This window comes from Ahaetulla prasina, chromosome 2 (assembly GCF_028640845.1).
Source record: "Ahaetulla prasina isolate Xishuangbanna chromosome 2, ASM2864084v1, whole genome shotgun sequence".
Classification (NCBI taxonomy): Eukaryota; Metazoa; Chordata; class Lepidosauria; order Squamata; family Colubridae; genus Ahaetulla; species Ahaetulla prasina.
Genome location: NC_080540.1, coordinates 14,323,622 through 14,345,219, shown reverse-complemented (window position 1 = coordinate 14,345,219; position 21,598 = coordinate 14,323,622). Strand labels below are relative to the sequence as shown.

General features: G+C 48.7%; 1 protein-coding gene across 7 annotated transcripts in view; it reads left to right on the top strand.

Moving 5' to 3' along the window:
* Positions 1–21,598, top strand: part of PRRC2A (proline rich coiled-coil 2A) — a 52,741-nt gene that overhangs the window by 28,548 nt on the left and 2,595 nt on the right. For 3 of the 7 annotated variants that reach the window (XM_058168594.1, XM_058168591.1, XM_058168590.1), the window contains 17 exons: positions 2,302–2,528; positions 3,138–3,507; positions 4,789–4,999; positions 5,638–7,731; positions 9,406–9,656; positions 10,645–10,772; positions 10,884–11,013; positions 11,465–11,550; positions 11,691–11,936; positions 15,622–15,810; positions 15,936–16,010; positions 17,174–17,348; positions 17,454–17,506; positions 17,698–17,786; positions 17,932–18,190; positions 21,138–21,242; positions 21,334–21,558. In XM_058168594.1, the coding sequence (XP_058024577.1) occupies positions 2,302–2,528; positions 3,138–3,507; positions 4,789–4,999; positions 5,638–7,731; positions 9,406–9,656; positions 10,645–10,772; positions 10,884–11,013; positions 11,465–11,550; positions 11,691–11,936; positions 15,622–15,810; positions 15,936–16,010; positions 17,174–17,348; positions 17,454–17,506; positions 17,698–17,786; positions 17,932–18,190; positions 21,138–21,242; positions 21,334–21,558 (4,913 nt within the window). Of the gene's footprint in view, positions 1–2,301; positions 2,529–3,137; positions 3,508–4,788; positions 5,000–5,637; positions 7,732–9,405; positions 9,657–10,644; positions 10,773–10,883; positions 11,014–11,464; positions 11,551–11,690; positions 11,937–15,621; positions 15,811–15,935; positions 16,011–16,245; positions 16,421–16,521; positions 16,575–16,763; positions 16,866–17,173; positions 17,349–17,453; positions 17,507–17,697; positions 17,787–17,931; positions 18,191–21,137; positions 21,243–21,333; positions 21,559–21,598 lie in introns of those variants that run through there. The other 4 variants (XM_058168592.1, XM_058168593.1, XM_058168596.1 and 1 more) reach the window with 4 other exon arrangements.

Genomic DNA, 21,598 nt, shown 5'->3' with positions numbered 1-21,598 from the left:
TTCTTCATCTCCCCCAAACTCTGCCTCTGTGGCTTCCAAACCCCAGCCAGGGCAGCGGCCGCTCTGGGACTATGCTTTCTACTCTGTGGTGACAGCTGGAGCTGGACCCTGCAGGGAGAGCTGGCCCAGGCCGTGGCTTCCACATGGGTGCTGCTGGTGGGCGCCGGCAGCATTGGCTACGAGCTCCTCAAGAACCTGGTGCTCACTGGCTTTGCCCACATCAACGTGGTGAGGCCTGGGAGGCACGTGAGCAAGAGGTGGGGACAGGCATTTGCATGGCTTGGTACCTTCAGGCCACTCACGTTCTACACACACCCCCTGTGGGAAGGGAGGGGCTTGATGGCAGCGCGCAAAGGGAGCCTCTCTTCCAGACTCACGGCTGTGAATGGGCAGGCCACCCGGGGCCTCCTGCACCCACAAAGTAATAAGACCCACCCACCCTTACTTCGGGGTTTAAAAGCAGATAAGACCCTGTCTTATTTTCGGGGAAACACGGTAGTTTATAGATGACAGGCTAACAATTTTTAAGTATTCAGTAGTTTAAAAGTTTAGAAGTATTTTTGGCCTGTTTGGCAAGGGCTGGGAAACCCACATTGCTCTATTATACTAATCAGCTTTCAACTAGGGAGGAAGTTATATGTATATGTGTCAGACTTTTTTAAAGGCACTTTTTTTTGTTGTTAATGCCTTTTTTCTTCTTGTTTTTTCTTTTGGGTTGTTTTTTTTAAAAAAAAATATTTTGGCGTTTTGTATTTTAACCTTCTTTGGTGGAAAAAAACTTATTTTTCAAATTGGAAATAAGGCATCTCTTAGTCCAACAGTCCTGGTTTGAATCGGTACAAATAACATTTGGAATATTTGGGTTGATTTACATTTCAGATTAAGTAAAATCCAGGCAGAGCAAGGCTGGTGCCTGTCAACAGAGCCCATTCTCTGTTAACTTCCATAAGCAAGAGGACTCAACAGGCCTTGGCCCACATCATCTGAAAGCATGTTCCAAAACAGCCATCTACAAAGTGGCATCTGTTAGTGCATTAGACTACATTCTCCATCATTCCCAGCTAGCAGGACTATGCTTTGGGTTTTTAAATGTATATAGAGGTTTTGGGTTAGACTACTGTAGAAGAGGCCCTCAGAATCTTTTGCAATGCTTTGGAGCTGTTAGTGAGTCAAGGACATAACAGAAGAAGGCATTGTTTATGTTGTTTGCTCAGAAGTTGGGGAAAATAGAAAAGGTCTCTCAGATTTTGATTGTAGGTGCATAACTGACTTGAGGAGAAAGGTCTGTTTTTTCTTCCTGGTACTCATTTTCTGCATATGAATTCTCCCCAAATTTTAAAAAAGACCCCTCCAAAATCCAATTTATGACCTATTTCTGGCCGTGTGGGCAGTTGCAGTCTGAGGGAACAGGATTACATACATTTTTCTTAATTTGGACATGTCGCAAACCATCCTGCATCAGAAGGTATTGAATTATATCATCAAATGGTCATTTTGCAAACCTCTCGATAATATTCAAGCAAGATTAAAATGAATAACAATGCAGGAGTAGGGGAGCTCATGTTAACATCAATACAGGAAAACTTATTTTTTTTAGCAAGTGAGAAAAGTATGTTGAAAAATTGCTTCCTGGTAGACTTTGAGCCGTCAGAGCCTAAGTGTAGAGAGAAAAATATGTTCAGGGAGATATGCTTTAAAGACTTTATAGATCAGTGGCATCGGTTGGAAACGTGTGGAAGAGGCCTTCGTCCTGTAATGGATAGACACTAGGGAAGAAGAAGAAGAAGAGGAGGAGGAGGAAGGGGGGGGAGAGGAGGAATAGGAATAGGAGTCAGTAGTAATTGCACCTTTTGAGCTCAGCAGTCAGAAAATGCTTTGAGTCTGCTGGTGTGTCACACTCACACCCCCGATAAAAGAGAAACAATTCATAACAGAATAGCAACTAGAATTGAATTATTTAAATGTATTAAATAAATTCTTACATAATTATAAATATTTTTCAAAATGCCTCTTAAAGGCATCACAAGGCCAGGAAACTGGAGAATGCTCTTGAGTGACCTTGTAACTCCAAAAGGAGCAGGAAAGCATACTCCATTCACAAGTACTTTTTGGAGGCTCCAGAGGCCACACGAGCATGAGTCTGCATGACTTGCAGAGGGTCCAGAGGCTTTGCGTGTCACCAGAAATGACAGGTGGTGTAACCTATGATGTGTGTCATAGGTTCACCATCATCGGTTATAGGTTAATGCATGGGACTGTGCTGCTCATTTCCTGTCTTTCCTGTTCTATCTTGTTCCACAGTAGCTGAACCCCCTCTGCCTCCGCCCCCTCCTCCCAAGGAAGTTCCAGAAGTGAGGGAAGAGCAACCAGCCTTACCTGGACCCGTCCTTCCAGCAGTGCCCATCTCTGCCAAGGTGGAGCCCAAGGGAGAGACGGTTCTCCCGGCTCGCCAGCCAATTCCGGCTCAGACCCTTGGCTACTCAAAATATCAGAAGTCCTTACCACCTCGATTCCAGCGGCAACAACAGGTAATATGTCTGAGAAGAAACAGCCAGTAGAACTTGTTAGGTTGAGGTCTGATTGAGGAATTGGTACCTGCTGATGTCCCCGCAGGTACTGAAACAACATATCTAGCAGTTGCTTGTGCAAGTGGGAGCTGTGTCAGACTTGCCCCAGCTTAGGCATTTAGGAAAGAAAGACCCTCGACTCCATTTGTAGTGAAAGCTATAACTTTTACCAAAGCTAAGTGGTTACAGCGTAGCAAAGCCAGATCTGAGGGATTCCTGCACAAACCCGGTAATTTTCCCTTCTCCCAGGTCCGCCTCCCCTTGGTCTTCTTGGTGGTGTCCAGTAAGGTTCAAACTAGGTGTTTTCCACATTTTGGCATTCTTCTTTGGTGGGCGTTCGCGTTTCTTTCCCAGGCTGGTGTCCTTGGATCTCTCAACCGTCTCTGGTTTGCACCTCTGGTTCCTGTCATTCCCCCCTCCCTGTATCCTCTCATTCCTCCCTCCCCACAGTTTATGGCAGGCTGCCATCAAAGCTAAGCGAAGCGGTTTGTTGGCAGATCTGACAGGCTCTAGTTAGGAGCAGTTGTTGAATTTACTGTGTCATAAAAGATGCTCTCATTACCCTCCCAGGAGCAATTGCTGAAACAGCAGCAGCAGTGGCAGCAACAGCAGCAGCAGCAGCAACAACAAAGCCAGGTCCAGCCTCCATTGTCTTCCTCTACCCAGCAGCAGGCATCAGGTGTTCCTCTGGCCCCTCTGGGCCCCTCGGGCAATGTTCATCCTCAGGCGGGGCCACCTGGACAGCAGCAGCCCTCGGCACCCCCTCAGGCACAGCAGGCTCCACCCAAAGGCATCTACCCGGGCTCTATTGGGCGGCCTCCGCCAATGCCCCAGATAAACTTTGACCCTCGCTGGATGATGATCCCGCCTTACATGGACCCGCGCATGATGCAGGGCAGGCCCCCTATGGATTTTTATCCTCCTGGTGTACACCCCTCTGGTACGTATCAGTGAAACCAATGTTGATTTGTGGGTAAGCTGAATCTGATGGAAGATGGATTTAGAACGGGTCCCCAAGCCCCAGGCCGCAGCCCACTATTAGGCCTTGTCCCGTAAAGAACTGGGCCACGGAAGCAGCAGGGGCATGCACTCACAGCTCCACTTGCGTGTGCAGCAGGTGAGCATATGCACGCAGATCCATTTGTGTGAGCTGTGTGTGTCCGCCACTTGCGCAAATGGAGCTGCGCATGCTCACCAACCACTAGCACAAAACCATCCTCTCCCCTCCCCAGTCGGCAAAGCCAGAAAGGTTGGAGACCGCTATTAGGGTGCGCAACTTAGGTGTTCTCCTGGATGAACAGCTGTCGTTTGAAGATCATTTGACGGCCGTCTCCAGGAGGGCCTTCCACCAGGTTCGCCTGGTTCGGCAGTTGCACCCCTTCCTTGATCGGGATGCCTTGTGCACAGTCACTCATGCGCTCGTTACCTCTCGCTTGGATTATTGTAATGCTCTCTACATGGGGCTCCCCTTGAGGTGCACCCGGAGGCTTCAGTTAGTCCAGAATGCAGCTGCGCGGGTGATAGAGGGAGCTTCGCGTAGCTCCCGTGTAACACCACTCCTGCACAGACTGCACTGGCTACCTGTGGCCTTTCGGGTGCACTTTAAGGTTTTGGTTACTACCTTTAAAGCGCTCCATGGCTTAGGGCCTGGCTACTTACGGAACCGCCTGCTGTTACCTCATGCCTCCCACCGACCCGTGCGCACTCACAGAGAAGGACTTCTCGGTGCCGTCCGCCAAGCAATGTCGGCTGGCAGCCCCCAGGGGAAGATCCTTCTCTGTGGGGGCTCCCACCCTCTGGAACGAACTTCTCCGGGTTTACGCCAAATACCTGACCTTCAGACCTTCCGCCGCAAATTGAAATCACATCTATTTATTCGCGCGGGTCTGGCCTAAATTTTATTGGTTTTAAATTTATTACTAATTTTAAGGGGTTTTTAGTTTTATATATTTTTAAAGTTTTTAGGCCAACTATATAATAAGTATTTTAATTGTATATTTTTGTACCGTTTTGTTTTACCTTGGCTGTACACCGCCCTGAGTCCTTCGGGAGAAGGGCAGTATAAAAATTGAATAAATAATTATTATTATTATTATTATTGTTATTGTTATTGTTATTGTTATTGTTATTGTTATTGTTATTATTATTATTATTATTTAGAAAACTGCACGGGGAGTTAGATCTGCGTTCTCTACACATGCTGCCTTTTCTCTCCCCTCAGGTCTTCTGCCCCGTGAGCGATCAGACAGCGGGGGCTCCAACTCAGAGCAGTTTGAACGCCATCCCCCCATCCTTCGAGAGCGTGGCACCCCACCTGTTGATCCCAAGCTAGCCTGGGCTGGAGATGTCTTCACCAACGCCCCCTCTACTGTTGACTCACGGCCTCCAACAGCATCTCTTCGGCAGCAAGATGAAGAGGAGAAAGGCTTAAGGTGAGGAATCTTTAGAAGATTTTTGGGCTGCTTGGATGCAGGAACAAGGGGACAGATAAACGAACAATCCTGTCTTGTATAATAATTTGATGTTTTTGTTACTGGAGCCACATCAGGAGACGTGGTCCTTTTGAATGTTGAAGGAAATTCACACTTGTGTGCCTCATCACCAAAGATATCAGTTTTTGAATCTCCATTGCAGTTCCTTATGAAATTGAAGAGTTGATGAGAAGACAGAGGAAGGAAGATGGCACAGCTTTGGGCTGCCATTTATTTATTTATTTTATTTTATTCCCTCAAATGAAAATTACAAATTTGAACAAACAAAATTAGAAAATCAAAACATTGACAGGATGATGGGCACGGCAGTGTACTTACACATGCCCCCTTAGGGACCTCCTAAATATGGAGTGAGGTCCATAGAAGTTAAGCTAGAATTGAAACTCTGAAAGTTAATGGTTGGGACAACTAACCCAGGCAAGGTATTCCGGATTTTGACAATTCTGTTACTAAAATTGAATTTTTTTACAATTGAGTTTAGAACAGCTTATCATGTACTACTGAATACTACTTTTATTACAGAAATCAACCACTCGTTGACTTTCATAATAAAACATATACTTGATGTCTTTTTTCAGGAGTGAGACACCTCCTGTTCGCCTCCGTGATGCTGTCACCCCTCAGCCATACATGGGGAACTACCAGGGCTTCTCAGAAAATGGCAACCCGGCACCATTGCATCGCTTCCCAATGGATGAGCCCCCACGGCCAGGAGGGCCCTGGCAAGCCAGCATGCCTCTGGCAGCACCGGCAGAAGTGAACAGAAATGGGCGACCAGAGCCGCAAATCCAAGCATCTCGCAAAAGTGAAGAGGAACCACAGTTGCTCCATCGTGATCTCCCGGAAGAGGTCAAATCAGTGGAGCCTCTAGTCATTCGTCCAGTAGTAGCTAAAAAGCCTCCCTCTGAACAGCCCAAAGAGGAGACCCCAGTCAAAGAGGAAATAATACGGCGGGTGGAAAAGCCACTGCGGCAGCAGCATGAATTCCATAAGCAGCCACGGCGTGAGCCCAAAACGGAGACACGTTGGGGTCCTCGTCCTGGCAGCAGCCGGAAAATTGAAGACCTTTCCGGAGACAAGACTCCACGCCGAGCTGGACCCATTAAGAAACCGCCTCCTCCTAAGGAGATAAAAGATGAAGCTGACGAAGTGCGTACTGGAGGAAAGGCCAAGGAGAGTGGAGAGGCAGTGAGCAGTAAGCCAGAACTACCCAAAGAGCCTCCAAAACCGGGCAAGGAGAACAAAGGCAAGCCAGTGGTCAATGGTGGAACAATGATGCCACCCAAAGAGCAGCAGCAACAGCAGCAGCATCATCAACAGGGCAACCTGTCACCAGGTCGCCGGCGGCGAGAAGTCCCTTACGAGCGTGGTGGCTATGCTGGTCGTGGTCGGGCAAGGGGGCGAGGAGAGTATTTTGCCCGAGGACGGGGCTTCCGAGGTGCTTACAGTGGCCGTGGCCGAGGCGGACGGGGAAGAAGCCGAGAGTTCCGTAGCTACCGCGAGCCTTTCTATCGGCTTGATGATGGGCCTGGTAAATCTACGGGGCCCGGCTCAAATTTCCGTCCTCGCAACACCAGTGAGACGCGGAGTGAAGGCTCAGAGTATGAAGAGATCCCGAAACGGCGACGTCAGCGGGGGTCTGAGACAGGGAGTGAGACCCATGAGAGTGCCAGTGACGTGGCCCATTCAGACAAGGAGATGACCAAAGAGCCAGCCCCTAGCCAGCGCAATCGAGGCCCACCGGTGACTCATACAGCAGTACCCCCTTCCCAGCACCCTGGCTTGCCTCGATTTGCTGACAAGATGCCCCCACGCCTCTCTGATCCAGGAGCCCGTAGCGGGCGTGTCTTCACTCCCCGGGGTGTACCTTCCCGTCGTGGCCGAGGAGGTGGCCGTGCTCCCCCTGGCGGGTGGAGCCCTCCATCTAAGCCCCAACCCAACAAGAAACCCGAAAAGCAACAAGAAGGGGTTCTGGAATCTTCAGTGAAGGAAAAGGCACCATCGGGACCTCCCCCGATGGCCCCAGAGGATACTGGTGGTTTTCAAGCGCCCCCTAAACAACCTCCCCTTGGCCCCAACTCCGATCGTGGCTTTGACCGACCACCTCGGCGACGGCGCCATGGCCGTTCTCAGCAACAGGACAAGCCACCTCGATTCCGGAGGCTGAAACAGGAGCGGGAGAACGCCGCCCGACTCAACGGTGAACAGAGGGTGGTGGGTCAGCCTTTCTCCCCGGCACCTTCGGTTCCCGTCCCAGAGGAATCGACTGCCCGTAGAGCGGCTGGCACAAAGTCTCCGGATTTGTCCAACCAGAACTCTGACCAGGCAAATGAGGAGTGGGAGACGGCTTCAGAGAGCAGTGACTTCACAGAGCGCCGCGGTGGTGGGGAGAAAGAGCCGGCGCCTGGCGGACCTCCCCCCACTGCCTTCCTGAAAGGGGGTTGTTCCGGCGTGCCTTCCGTCGGGGGGCGTCCCTCTACCAATGAGCTCAGTTTAGCCCAGAAGAAAGAAATGTCCAAACGCAGCTTCTCCAGCCAACGGCCTGGCATGGACCGACAGAACCGGCGCTCCAACCCTGGCTCGGGGGGAGGAGGCAAAGCTGGCCGTGGAGGGAGCAGCAGCGGTCGCAGCGGAGGGGATAAAAGAAGCTGGCCCTCTCCCAAGAATCGCAGGCAAGTCCTGGGGGTAACCTTTGTGCAGGGTGGGTGGGTGGGAGAGAGAGGAGAGCCCAAAGCAAAAGCAGGGAACTCAAGGCACCTGGAATGACTTTGTGATCTCAAGTGTGACTTAAGCTAGCATAGCCTCCACCACTATTTCCAACCAAGGTGCTGTCCTAAGTTTCGTTGGGCTACGTTTCCCCTTAACGGTGGTACCTCGGTATTCATCGTTAATTCGTTCCAGGAGGCACAATACAGATATTTTTCCCATAAGGAATAATGTAGCGAGTCACAAGGCAGTCCACACAACAAATTCTAGCTTGTGCGTTGAGTATCAAACAAAGGTTTTTTTTAATTTGCATTTATATCCCGCCCTTCTCTGAAGACTCAGGGCGACTTACACTATGTCAAGCAATAGTCTTCATCCATTTGTATATTATATACAAAGTCAACTTATTGCCCCCAACAATCTGGGTCCTCATTTTACTTACCTTATAAAGGATGGAAGGCTGAGTCAACTTTGGGCCTGGTGGGACTTGAACCTGCAGTAATTGCAAGCAGCTGCTGTTAATAACAGACTGCATTAGTCTGTTGAGCCACCAGAGGCCCAAGTGAGTATTGGGGGAGGGGGAGTTTGCATCAAAATGACTTGGGTATCAATTTTGATGAGTTTCAAAGCAGTTGAGTACCAAGATACCACTGTAATTCCAGGCAGCCTAGTTGCCCTGGCCGGGAATGATGGGACTTGCAGTCCAACCTTACCTGGCTGGTTATCAGAAAAGGGTTATCGGCAGCGATCAGTAGTGTCTCTCGCTCAGTTAAGCCGTAGTTGCAATTGTTGTTTGTGCTTTCTGTACTAGTGTTTTATCTTTAAAATGTTACAAGGTGTAGAAGGATAAAAACTTTTAACATGTAACAAATGTCCCTGCAAAGAAGTTTAAAAAGCAACAAGATTACCAAGCTTCAGATCATGTGGGAAAAGCACCTCCTTCTGTTAGGAGCAAAACCAAAGAGTGTTCAGATACACCCTCTCTTGACATTCCACCTGTCTCCCCTGGTCCAGCCTTCCCACAGTAAGTATAAGTGTAAACAGCCTTACCTGCCATGCCTGGTTCTTCCTGGTGGCTGAAATAACACACACTAATTCATGTCCCGTTCAAGAAGCCATGTTGGAAAGCCTCGGCTTTGTTTAGGAATGCTTTTACGGAGCATGTTCCTCAATCCCTTTCCATCTCTGTTAAATTCCAGTATAATCTTCTCAACAAAAGCTTATGTAACCAGGTAGTCCTCATCAGTCCCTTCAATACAAGCACCAAAATTCTGCTTGAATGTCATCATCCCCACCCCCACCCAAATAAGCCCTTCTGAAGCTACCCACTCCCCACTTCTTTCTTTCAAGGAATTCATCATAAAAATCCTTAGCTATTTGCCAGTTTGTCACCCTATTTTTGGTGTTAATGAAATAAAATCCTTTGGCTGACAAGCTGGATCAAGAACTTTCTTGAGTCGAAGACCCACGGAATCGGAAACGAGAAGCGATCTCATCCATCACAGGCATAGAAAGAAAAGCCTTTGGCCCCAAATGGAAGGGAGGGTATTTGAGGGTGGCCTACTGTGGACAGAGGGCTCCTTTCTTCCTGCCTTCTCTTTTGCAATATTTTCCATCGATCACCATTTGCTCCCCTCCAGCCGAAACACAGACGATCACTCTCCCGGCCTGAGCCTCCCTCCTGCTCCTACTACCAGTACAGTGTATCGTTTGGATCGCGTCATTCACAGTGACCCAGCTGGCATCCAGCAGGCTCTAGCTGAACTGGGCAGCCGCCACACAAAGCCTGCCTCCCCTGGCCCAGCTCAGCCGTCCTTCCTCGGCTCTGGAAGTGGGAATGCTTCGGGCCTCCCGTTGGGGTGCTTTGAGAATAGGAATGGCAGCAATACAGGTAACGTGGAGCTCTTTTAGGCCAAAGCTCGAAAAAAATTGGCTCTATCATTTGCTAAATGTCTAGGGAGAGTCTCAAATCATCCAGGTCATGGTTGTCCCAAAGGTGCTTTTTTTCAAAAGGCAACTGGAGGAGTAGTTTTTCCTCTGAAGACGTTTCGCTTCTCATCCAAGAAGCGTCTTCAGTTCTTCTTCTGAACGGAAGAAGTTTCTTAGTTGCGAAAACCAAGAAAGTCCAGTTGTCATTTGAAATGCACTTTTGAGACTATAAATTGCTAGTTGGCAAGAATACCAGTTTTCACAGGGATTGTGAGTGGAAGCTCGGCTCACGGGACAAGCATTTTCTTTTTTTCATATTGTTTCATGATTATTGTTTAATAATCCCATTCTAATCAATGAGATTACACAGTGCAAAAACAACTTGGGGTATTCATGGTAGCTATTAAAATTAAGTTCAAAGGTTGCTAGTTTATTAGCTTTCAAGTGGAAGTTGCCAGGGAAATCATAATGTTTTGGCGCTCCCATCTCTTCCTCTTTTGACAGTAAAATTTCTAAAAGCTCATGACTTTTTTTTATGGCAGATCTGGTTTCCCCAAGGCACAGTGTAAGCTTGGTTTTGCAGATTACTAATGATGGACTCTAGAATGGCTTATTGTTCTGTGTGCTGCATTGCCACTAAAGTGCTTGGAGAAGTAAAATGTATCGGCTTCCAGAGAGGGACAGAATTTATGTAAAATTAAGAAATCTCCTGACAATTAGAACAATTAATCAGTGCTCCAACACTGGAGGTTTTCAAGAAAAGGTTACACAACTATTTTTCCAGAATGATATAGGGTCTTGGAGTTAGAATGATATAGAGGGTTGGAATAAAAGACCTCCGAGGTCCCTTCCAACTTCTGGTATTGTGTATATAGAGTTTTTTATCACCTTTAATATTGTTGCCTGATTCTGTCTGGTTTGATTGGACTCACTCTCTCCTCTCTGTTCAGATTCCTGCTTCCTGGACAAGAACCAGCTTCTCCGTTCCGGCAGTGCTCCTCTGAAGGAATCTGGCACAGTAAGCAGCTTTGGTGCAAAACGCCGAGAACGGCCTCGCAAGCAAGATCTTCTACAGCAGGTAAGCAGAATTTTTTTTTTTTCATCCTAGTGCCAAATCGAGGGAAAGAGGCTCGTATTTGGCTTAAACACTTAGGGATAACTTTGGTACCTCTTTCCCCACCTCTCCCAGGAGCCCCTCAGCTTTCCCAGTGGACCAGGTTTCGCACCCTCCAAAGAAGAGACACCAGGGGAGCCTCTCAGCAGGAGTGTGCCAGTGTCAGAAGGGCTAGCCCCACAGATCTGGAACCGTCTGAATTCTAGTAAGTTATTTGATAGGATAGGAAAGGAAGGGAAAGGAAAGGAGGAAGGTGTGTGGATTGATGGAAGGGAGGGGAAGGAAAGGAAAGAGGGGAGGGTTGAGTTGAAGTGTAGATAGGCAGCTCTAGCAGTGACATACAATCCTTTGGACCAAAACAAACCTGATCATACCAGTTAAAGGTGTGTCTGTATAGGTGTGGGGTTATTTTATTTTTTTTTAAATGTCCATTTTGTCAGCTGTTCTTTGAGCATTCTGGATAGGTGTTTGGCAAGGAACAGGCAGGGAGTGTCTGCAACCCTTTGGCATCTGATGTCTGGCAAAATTCATATGGGTTGAAAATAAACACTTATGAGCCGGAACAAGTCTTCAATTTGGATAGGGTGAGCCTTGAAGGCCTCCTTAGAAATCGTAGAGAAACTCCACACAGTTTCCCTTGTACTTCATTCAATCAGACTCTTCTCGGAAAAACTACCGTCCTGCCTCTGTAGAACCATGGATTGACCCTCTGAACGCCTTTGAAGAGGTTGCAAGTACAGAGGTGAGAGAGCTGGGAAGGGGTGGGGGAAGCATATCCGTGAGAGAACGGAACCGATGTTAACAAGTTAGGAAGACTTTTGTTCGGGGCTTCCTTTTAATCCTGAACTCTCCTAACCTGAATCCCATTGGCCTCTCTTTCAGATGAGCCTGTCTGACAGTGGCGTGGACCTTAGCAGTGACTCACAGGTCTCCTCGGCCACCTGTAGCCAACGCAGCTCTCCCGACGGGGGTCTGAAAGCCACACCGGATGCTGCCACCAAGCGGGGTGGAGCCATTGGCAAAAGTAAGGATGACACCTTGGCCACCGATCCAGAAGGAACGGACCCTAAGGAACAAAGGAGGAGGCCACCACCAACTAGAGACTCCAGTTTGCTCAAGGACAAGAAGGTACAACGTTTATTCCTGGGCAGCTGCAAATCGTTGATAACTTCCCTCTTCATTCTGCCTCTGGTGATCTTGATGGCTTCTGACAAGGGTTATATTTGTCAACATTCTGCCATCTACGTCTTAAATTTGTGTGTTCTTCTGACACAATCGGTTAAGCTATGCTTATTGGACTTGTCACTATTTTTACTCAGGTAGGGCTCAATCTTTGGAGTCAGAGGATTCTACCTGTCGGGGGCGGGGGGGGACCGAATCATGAGCATAGCTGCATTTAATAACAATTGAACAGACGGCACACCACAAAAGTCTCGCTTTGGGATTCAGAGGTTTATTAGAATTTAAAGCCTAGCAAACGTAAAGCCTTTGCTATTAAGGCACCTACATCACATTGCAATGAGGGATCAGTCAAAAGGGATGGCTTGAGGTTCAGTGGCAACCTCCCGTTATTCACCCGTATCCTTTATACCTTAAAACAGTGTTGGCAAACCTTTTAGGCACCGAGTGCCGAAATAGAACGCACATGCCAGAAACTGGAAGAGCAGGTGCCCGGTGCGCATGCATGTGCCAGGAAGATGATCTTCCAGTGTCCAGCTGGGGCATGCACACTGGCCACCTGCTTTTCCAGATTCGGGTGCTCCTACGTGCATGAAGACCAGCTGGCCGGCGCGCCGGAACCCAGAAGAGCAATGGGCAACTGCTCGTATGTCCGGAGAGATGGCTCTGCATGCCACTTCCGGCACACATGCTATATAGGTTTGCCATCACAACCTTAAAACCACAAATCATATGACTTTCGGAATCTGTTCATATTGTCATAGCAACCGAGTTGATTGGCTCCCTTTTTTTTTTTTATTTGCATTTATATCCCGCCCTTTTCCGAAGACTCAGGGCGGCTTACACTATGTCAGGCAATAGTCTTCATCCAATTGTATACTATATACAAAGTCAACTTATTGCCCCCCAACAATCTGGGTCCTCATTTTACCTACCTTATAAAGGATGGAAGGCTGAATCAACCTTGTGCCTGGTGGGACTTGAACCTGCAATATTGCAGGCAGTTGCTGTTAATAACAGGCTGCATTAGCCTGATGAGCCACCAGAGGCCCTTTCTGATCATGAGCTCGCAACGTTGTTCTCTTGCTAACCACAATCTTGCAACGTTGTCCTCTCGCTAACCACAATCTTGCAACGTTGTTCTCTTGCTAACCACATACCTTTGCAGCTTCAGGTACTGTGTGATACGACAAGGTGATCTTGCAAGTCCCTAGATCCCAAGCTACATACATATATACATACATACATACATGGCCTGAAGCAAAGGTATAATCGGGCATTTTTCAGCAATTACATTTTCTGAGGTGGCTTCATTACAGTTGTCTAGTCAAGTAACGAGGACGTGATTCATTGCTATGAGATGCTTGCATTCCAGCTAAGTAGGACCTTTAAATAGGGTGCTAGCCCCATGTATCCCTCCACATTCCTCCTAGCAACTTTTTTCTAGTTTTGCAAATTTCTGGACACAACTCACACCTGTCAGGCCCACCATCGTGTCCTGCCATTCTGTTGGAAGGAGGGGGAGAGGCTTGCTGGCATTTTTAGCTTGCTTTTGCTGTAACTGCTTGGGACATGGGGAGGGGGAAGCGTTTTCAGAGACAGAATTGGGGAGCGGGGAAAGCAAACTTTCTCCCAGCTGATTTCAGCCTGACTCCAATGCCCTGAGGGGGAGCTGTTATCTCCTCACACCTCAGAGACTCTCCAAACAACCTTTTGTGGACTGGTGGGGTGGGGAGGGGGAAGCGTTTTCGGAGACAGAATTGGGGAGCGGGGAAAGCAAACTTTCTCCCAGCTGATTTCAGCCTGACTCCAATGCCCTGAGGGGGAGCTGTTATCTCCTCACGCCTCAGAGACTCTCCAAACAACCTTTTGTGGACTGGTGGGGGTGGGGGAGGGGAAGTTGGGCTTGGGGAAAGGAAAGAATGTTTGCTTTGCGCGGGCTTTTTCAAATTTCGCCTTATTCTCCTGCAATCACTCGTCTCTCAGCAAAAAGTTCTTTTGATTCAACTAAAGTCTTGCTTGCTGAGAGGCAGTTCCTTACAACACCTCTTTGTGTGTTTGTCTTTGCATTTAAAGGATAGAAACATCTTCTTAAATAAAATTAAAGTAATAGAATAGAATAGAATAGAATAGAATAGAATAGAATAGAATAGAATAGAATAGAATAGAATAGAATAGAATAGAATAGAATTTTATTGGCCAAGTCTGATTGGACACACAAGGAATTTGTCTTGGTGCATATGCTCTCAGTGTACATAAAAGAAAAGATACGTTCATCAAGGTACAACATTTACAACACAATTGATGATCAATATATCAATATAAATCATAAGGATTGCCAGCAACAAGTTAAAGTCATACAGTCATAAGTGGAAAGAGATTGGTGATGGGAACTATGAAACGATTAATAGTAGTGCAGATTCAGTAAATAGTCTGACAGTGTTGAGGGAATTATTTGTTTAGCAGAGTGATGGCCTTCGGGAAGAAACTGTTCTTGTGTCTAGTTGTTCTGGTGTGCAGTGCTCCTTAGATCGTTTTGAGGGTAGGAGTTGAAACAGTTTATGTCCAGGATGCGAGGGATCTGCAAATATTTTCACGGCCCTCTTCTTGATTCGTGCAGTATACAGGTCCTCAATGGAAGGCAAGTTGGTAGCAATTATTTTTTCTGCAGTTCTAATTATCCTCTGAAGTCTGTGATGCGATGCTTAGTGTATGACGGTGGAGACAGTCTGTTGCTTTTATAAAATATTTGCACCCCAAAGTCAGACTTACTTCGGATTTACTTGAAAGGATCATTTACAAGTGTTCCGTGTTCCATCTGGCTCTTCAGCCTGCCAGCTCTCTCCTTCAAGATTCTCCTTTGGGGCTTCAAGAAAGACGATCTTAGGAAGCTAGTCTGCCAGATGACATAGATATGATCCCATCTCTGAGCATCAGAAATTTCATAGGATAATCTGTCCTTGATCTGGTTGAAGTTGTTTTGTGTCGTCGTCATTTTTCCAATAGAGAGGGAAGGCTTGGAGATCATGGTGTCTTCATCTGAAGTGAGGGGAAGCTCTCTGTCCCTTGGGTAACATGTGAGGAGAATACAGGTAGTCCTTGGACTTACAACAGCTCATTTAATGACGAAAGTTGCAGTGGCACTGAAAAAAGTGATTTATGACCGTTTTTCAGCTTAGGACTACTGTAGCATCCCCACGGTCACATGATCAAAATTCAAATGCTTGGCAACTGACTCGTATTTACGACTGTTGCAATGTCATGTGATCCCCCTTTTGCGACCTGCTGACAAACAAAGTCATGGGGGAAGCCAGATTCACTTAACAACCGTTTGCTAACTTATTCACTGCAGTGATTCGCTTAACAATTGTAGCAAGAAGGTTGTAAAACGGGCAAAATTCACCACAGTCTCTCAGCAACAGAAATTGTGTGCTCAGTTATGGTCCTAAGCGGAGGATTACCTGTACTGGGGCCTTTGTCCAAATTGCAGGCTATCCCCGTTCAGCTGCCGATGTTGCTTGACGGCTTGAAAACCTCAGCTGTTCATTGAAGGGGGGACAGCTTGCAATTTGCATGACCTGCTAAGGTTAGAAAGGTTTGCCTCATGAGCTTTGTCACTCCTCCTCTGCAACAGGTGAGCAGCTCCCCGGAGCCCCTGCCCCGAGACCACCCTCCCCCGGGTGCTATTGGCACCGAGCGCTCCCAGCGGGCAGAGAAGGCCAAGGAGAGCACGGAAGGCCTGGTCGGTCTGAAGGCTGAACAGAGCCCCCAGCTGGACTCCCCAGGAGCCTGCCCACCCATCCAATTCGGTGCCAGCGACAAGGTAAGCGTGGCCGTCGGGAGCGGCTGGGTTACCTGCCTCCCAGAATTGCCGTACGCTACTCTTTGAAAACTCTGAGCCAGAGAAGCCCTGGGCTCAGACCTCGACTGGGGACTTTGGCCTTGCAGGACGCTGACCTTCGCTTCATTGTGAACGAAGTCCCCAAAGCAGGTGAAGAGCTGCACCAGGCACTCACCGGAGGGGTAAGTGGGGGTAGCAGCCTATGCTGCAGTCAGAGACGAGAGCAGCTCCACGGGACTTGCAAGCAGCTTGCTCCCTTGATGTGTAGCTTGAATTAGATTGCTAAAGGTTTGTGTTTGAGTCGGCATACGTAGCGATGGAATAAACTAGGTTCAGTTGGTTTGGGTGAGAGGGAATTGGAGAATTAGACCGTGACCCTCTGCCTCCCAACAGCTTCTCCGTCTGCTCTCTCCACAGCTGGCCTCTGCTCCCCGAGAGTGGGAACTGCTTCCACCAGCCCCTCCCTGCCACAGGGCATCCCCCGAGATGCCTCCCAGTCGTTCCTTCGAGCCCCGATCTTTCCCGGGAGCTCCAGCTGCCGCCGCCTCTTCCTGTTTGCATGGTTTCCCAGCAGACGCTCCCATGTTCTCAGGTAGGGAAGGGGATTTGGTTGGTTTTGGGGACGGACGGACGGACGGGACTCTTTGAGTGGCTCGAAAGCAGATTAGCGCCTGATGGTGTTTCTCTCCGCAGGTGAGAGGGGCCAGGGGCCACGGCTGTACCCGGAGCTGTTTTATGGGAACCAGGTAGCCATCTTGGCAGGTGGGAGGCGGAAGAGGGAGATGCTTTCCTGGAACAGAAAGTGGGGATTGTGCACTGGGCACAGACCAGTTAAAATGACGCATGCTGCTCGGGGTGGGCTGGGGATGTGGCTGCTGTTGGCCTCCTGCGTCCTTGTCCTCTGATGGCGTTTTATTCATCCTCTCTGTCCGTAGGTCCCCAACGCCCAGCTCGAGTCTCAGCTCCACAGCGCAAGTGGTGGCAGCAACTACCGTCCGAACACCCCCTCTGTTCACTCATACAGGTAACAAGGCCGGTGGGGGAGCGGACGATAGGTTGGTCGTGGTTGGGAGATGGAGCAAAGATCCGCTTGTTTGGGACCCACCGGAGGGGTAAGTGGGGTAGCAGCCTATGCTGCAGTCAGAGGCAGAGCAGCTCCACGGGACTTGCAAGCAGCTTGCTCCCTTGATGTGTAGCTTGAATTAGATTGCTAAAGGTTTGTGTTTGAGTCAGCATACGTAGCGATGGAATAAACTAGGTTCAGTTGGTTTGGGTGAGAGGGAATTGGAGAATTAGACCGTGACCCTCTGCCTCCCAACAGCTTCTCCGTCTGCTCTCTCCACAGCTGGCCTCTGCTCCCCGAGAGTGGGAGCTGCTTCCCCCAGCCCCTCCCTGCCACAGGGCATCCCCCGAGATGCCTCCCAGTCGTTCCTTCGAGCCCCGATCTTTCCCGGGAGCTCCAGCTGCCGCCGCCTCTTCCTGTTTGCATGGTTTCCCAGCAGACGCTCCCATGTTCTCAGGTAGGGAAGGGGATTTGGTTGGTTTTGGGGACGGACGGACGGACGGACGGGACTCTTTGAGTGGCTCGAAAGCAGATTAGCGCCTGATGGTGTTTCTCTCCGCAGGTGAGAGGGGCCAGGGGCCACGGCTGTACCCGGAGCTGTTTTATGGGAACCAGGTAGCCATCTTGGCAGGTGGGAGGCGGAAGAGGGAGATGCTTTCCTGGAACAGAAAGTGGGGATTGTGCACTGGGCACAGACCAGTTAAAATATGACGCATGCTGCTCGGGGTGGGCTGGGGATGTGGCTGCTGTTGGCCTCCTGCGTCCTTCTCCTCTGATGGCGTTTTATTCATCCTCTCTGTCCGTAGGTCCCCAACGCCCAGCTCGAGTCTCAGCTCCACAGCGCAAGTGGTGGCAGCAACTACCGTCCGAACACCCCCTCTGTTCACTCATACAGGTAACAAGGCCGGTGGGGGAGCGGACGATAGGTTGGTCGTGGTTGGGAGATGGAGCAAAGATCCCGCCTTGTTTGGGACCCACCCGGAGGGTCAGGTCCCAAACGCAGCTGTTCGCGCTGTCTGAGACAGATTCTTGCTCCCTAGGTCCCAGCATCTGTACCTCCAGCCCAGCCCGGCCCCTGCTTCTCCAGCTCAGACGGCAGCGGGCGCAGTGCTTCCGAGTTCAGCCTTGCTCTCGGGGATGGCCTTGAAAGGACAGTATGTGGAAATAGCAGCTCTGCAGGCAGCCGACCTGCCCAAACTTCCGGCTACGGGCTTGCTGTACCAGGCACCGCCTCCCTCCTTCATCTACAGCTCAGCCTTCTGTGGAAGCCAATTGGCTCCTGAACAGGCCTTGCTTCAGGTACTGGAGGAGTAATGCGAGACGATGAGGCGCCCTCCACTTAATGACAACCATAGGGACTGGGGAAATGTGTTGTTAAGTGAGGCATTGTGTGTGACTACACCCGATTTTACAATCGTTTTGCTAGGGTCTTTAAGCAAGACAGCAATATGACCAGCACTTGCAGTCTTCCCTACTAGCTTCCCCTTTGGCTTTTCTTGTCAGAAGCTGGCTGGGAAGGTTGCGAATGGCGATCATGTGACCGCAGAACACCGCAACCGCCAGAAACGCAGGACAGTTGCCAAGCACTCAGGTCATAAAACACTTGTGCTGTGATTGTAACTGCAAGGACTGAGTGTAAGTCACTTAGGGTGACTTCCACATCTTGTCACTGTAAGTCGCTACCCTACCTCAAACAAAAGTTTCTAGCTAACAAATGGTTGTAAGTTGAGGGCTGTCAGTAATGGGCAGGGAACATGGAAGAGCAGGTGAAATTACTTGAAGGAAGAGAGAACTGGAATTCCAAAGGAGAGCCAGATTGGGGCAGAGTAGCCCTCCTGAAACCAAACATGTACCTATCAAAGCAGACTTTTGAGTTAGAGGTGCATTTTGGCCAGCGCTTTCTCAGTGATGCAATGCTGTTCAAATAACAGGGTCTACAAAGGCAGCTTCTTGATCTGAACTTGGTTTTATCTATCCATTTAGTCCACTTACATGCTTCCTAACCCCAAAGAATCTGGGCAGCTTTACAGAAAAGCACTCGGATAATGTGGCAACGGAGCAGGAATCAACATTTGAAAGAGCCACCCCTCCTTTATAGCTCTGGTGTGAAATTGATTTGCTTTCCAGTCCTGCAGTTGAGCAAAAAAATCCAGCAAACAAAATTTCCGGTCTGCATGCGGGGGGAGGCAGGGGGGGAAGCTTTTCCAACTGCAAAGACACTCATGCTGACAAAAACTCAAGTTTTTTCTGATTTTGAACCCTTTGCGTGCCAGATTGTGCTACTAAAGCAGTCTCTGGGGGGGGCAATATCAGCAGAGGCTTGTTTTTGGTGACTAGATCAATAGGCGCGTGACACAGGAGATGCAATGTGGCATTTTAAACCTGATTTGCCTGCTTGCTCACCCAAACGGTGCCCGTCTTGGTACAAGGACATTGGGGTGATCACTACTTCTTATCAGCATATTGCCACGGCTTACCAGAGGAAGAGTTTTTTCCTTCACTGGCTGAGAAGATTCCTTGCCAAGTTTTTGACAGCTGCATTGAGATTCATATCATGTCTCCCGTCGGCCTCTCCATACCTTTTCAAAAACAATTGGTAATAGAGACCAAGCAGCACAACAAAACAAAAAAGGAATTAAATCCTCTGAAAAATACGTGCCTCGTTTTTTTTTTTACTGAAGATGTGCAAAGTTTCCATGCATAAAGTCTTAACACACCTGAAATATTCACCTTCAAGTAGTCTATGTATGGATGTTTTGGTCCATGTAAGGGAATTGGCCTGATTTTTATTGCATGGTGTAAAAAGTCTCTATTCCGTCAACTCTCCCCATTTTCTGTAATGCACAAGTCTCTCTCTCAGTTCCTTCTTTTTTCCCCTGATTCCAACCGGATTCAGTTTCCTGAAACTTGAAGCCATTTTTTTATCTATCCTTGTGAATTACAGGTAGTCCTCAACTTACAACCGCAGTTGAGCCCAAAATTTATGTTGCCAAGTGAGAAATTCGTTGAATGAGTTTTGTCCCATTTTACAGCTTTTCTTGCCCACATGTGTTAAGTGAGTCACTGCAGTTGTTAAATTAGTAACCTGGTTAAGTGAATTAAGTGACTTCGCTTGTCAGAATGCGTCATATGACATTGCAACTGTCATAAATGTGAGTTAGTTGTCAACTAACTAACTAACTAACTAACTAACTAACTGGCTTAGGACCTGGGTACTTACGGGACCGCCTGCTGTTACCACACGCCTCCCACCGACCCGTACGCTCCCATAGAGAGGGACTTCTCAGGGTGCCGTCCGCCAAACAATGTCGGCTGGCGGCCCCCAGGGGAAGGGCCTTCTCTGTGGGGGCTCCCACACTCTGGAACGAGCTTCCCCCGGGTTTACGCCAAATACCTGACCTTCGGACATTCCGTCGCGAACTGAAGACACATCTTTTTATCCGCGCGGGGCTGGCTTAAATTGGAATCTTAATGTTAAATTTATTAATTTTTAAATGGGGTTTTTTAGTACGGCAAATTTTAATCTCCAGGCTAATTTAAATAAGTTTTTTAAATTGTATTTTAACCTGTATTGTATTGCTGGTTTTATCTTGCCTGTACACCGCCCTGAGTCCTTCGGGAGAAGGGCGGTATAAAAATCAAATAAATAATAATAATAAAAATAATAATAACCATCTGAATGTAATGGGGATGCCGCAATAAGTGTTGTAAGAGCAGGGGGGGGTTGGACTAGAAGACCTCCAAGGTCCCTTCCAACTCTGTTATTATGTTACGTTAAGTGTGAAAAATGGTCCTAAATCACTTTTTTCAGTGGCGTCGTAACTTGAACGGTTGTAATAAAAAAATAGAGAACAGAATTCTTTATTGGCCAAGTGTGATTGGACACACAAGGAATTTGTCTTCGGTGCGTAAGCTGTCAGTGTACATAAAAGATATAAGTGATAAACCACGATCATAGTCGTCATAAATACATTCAACATGAATCATAAGATATAACACTTGGTGATAGTGATAGGATATTAAATAAGCAATCAAAATCTTACTAGGAAACTACCTGTGCACCTGTTCTTGCCCACCAGCCCATCATATTTGTAACGCAGATTATGGTCCCACCAGACCAGAACTCCCCCACACCCAGTTTGGGTTCTGCCCGGGCACCACCCCGAAAGGGTATATCCAGTTTTTTTCTGTGCCGTCGCCATCCAAGGACCAGGTGCTCCCTGACCTTCCCTACCTTCCTCCACAGGTGCGTCAGGAACTCGCCTCCCCTTCTGAGTTCTACCCAGCCACACTGGGCCAAGGCAACCAGAGCAATTTCCTGACAGCCACAGGACCTGCCCAACAGGTGAGGGTGAGCTTGCTTTCCTGACCCTCCCCAGTCTCTTCCCGGGAAGGTTGTGAATACAGCATCTGCCACTCTCTTCTTTCTGCTTCTGCCCCAGGTGCTCTTGCCAGTGGTGGAGTCGCCCCAGTTACCACCGGTGGTGAACTTTGGCTCTTTGCAACAAGCACCCCCAGCTGCCTCTGCCCCACCCCCGCCACCCCCTCCTCCAATGCCTCTGGTTCCTGTGGCTGCCCAGGCACTCCGCCCCCCGGGACAACTGGCTGGGCGACTGGTGTCTCCGGCCATCCGAGCCTTTCCCCCCGGCGGAGTGGGACGCAACGAGGTAAAGAAGGGTTGGGAAAATGGAGCCTGCTGGGAGGGAG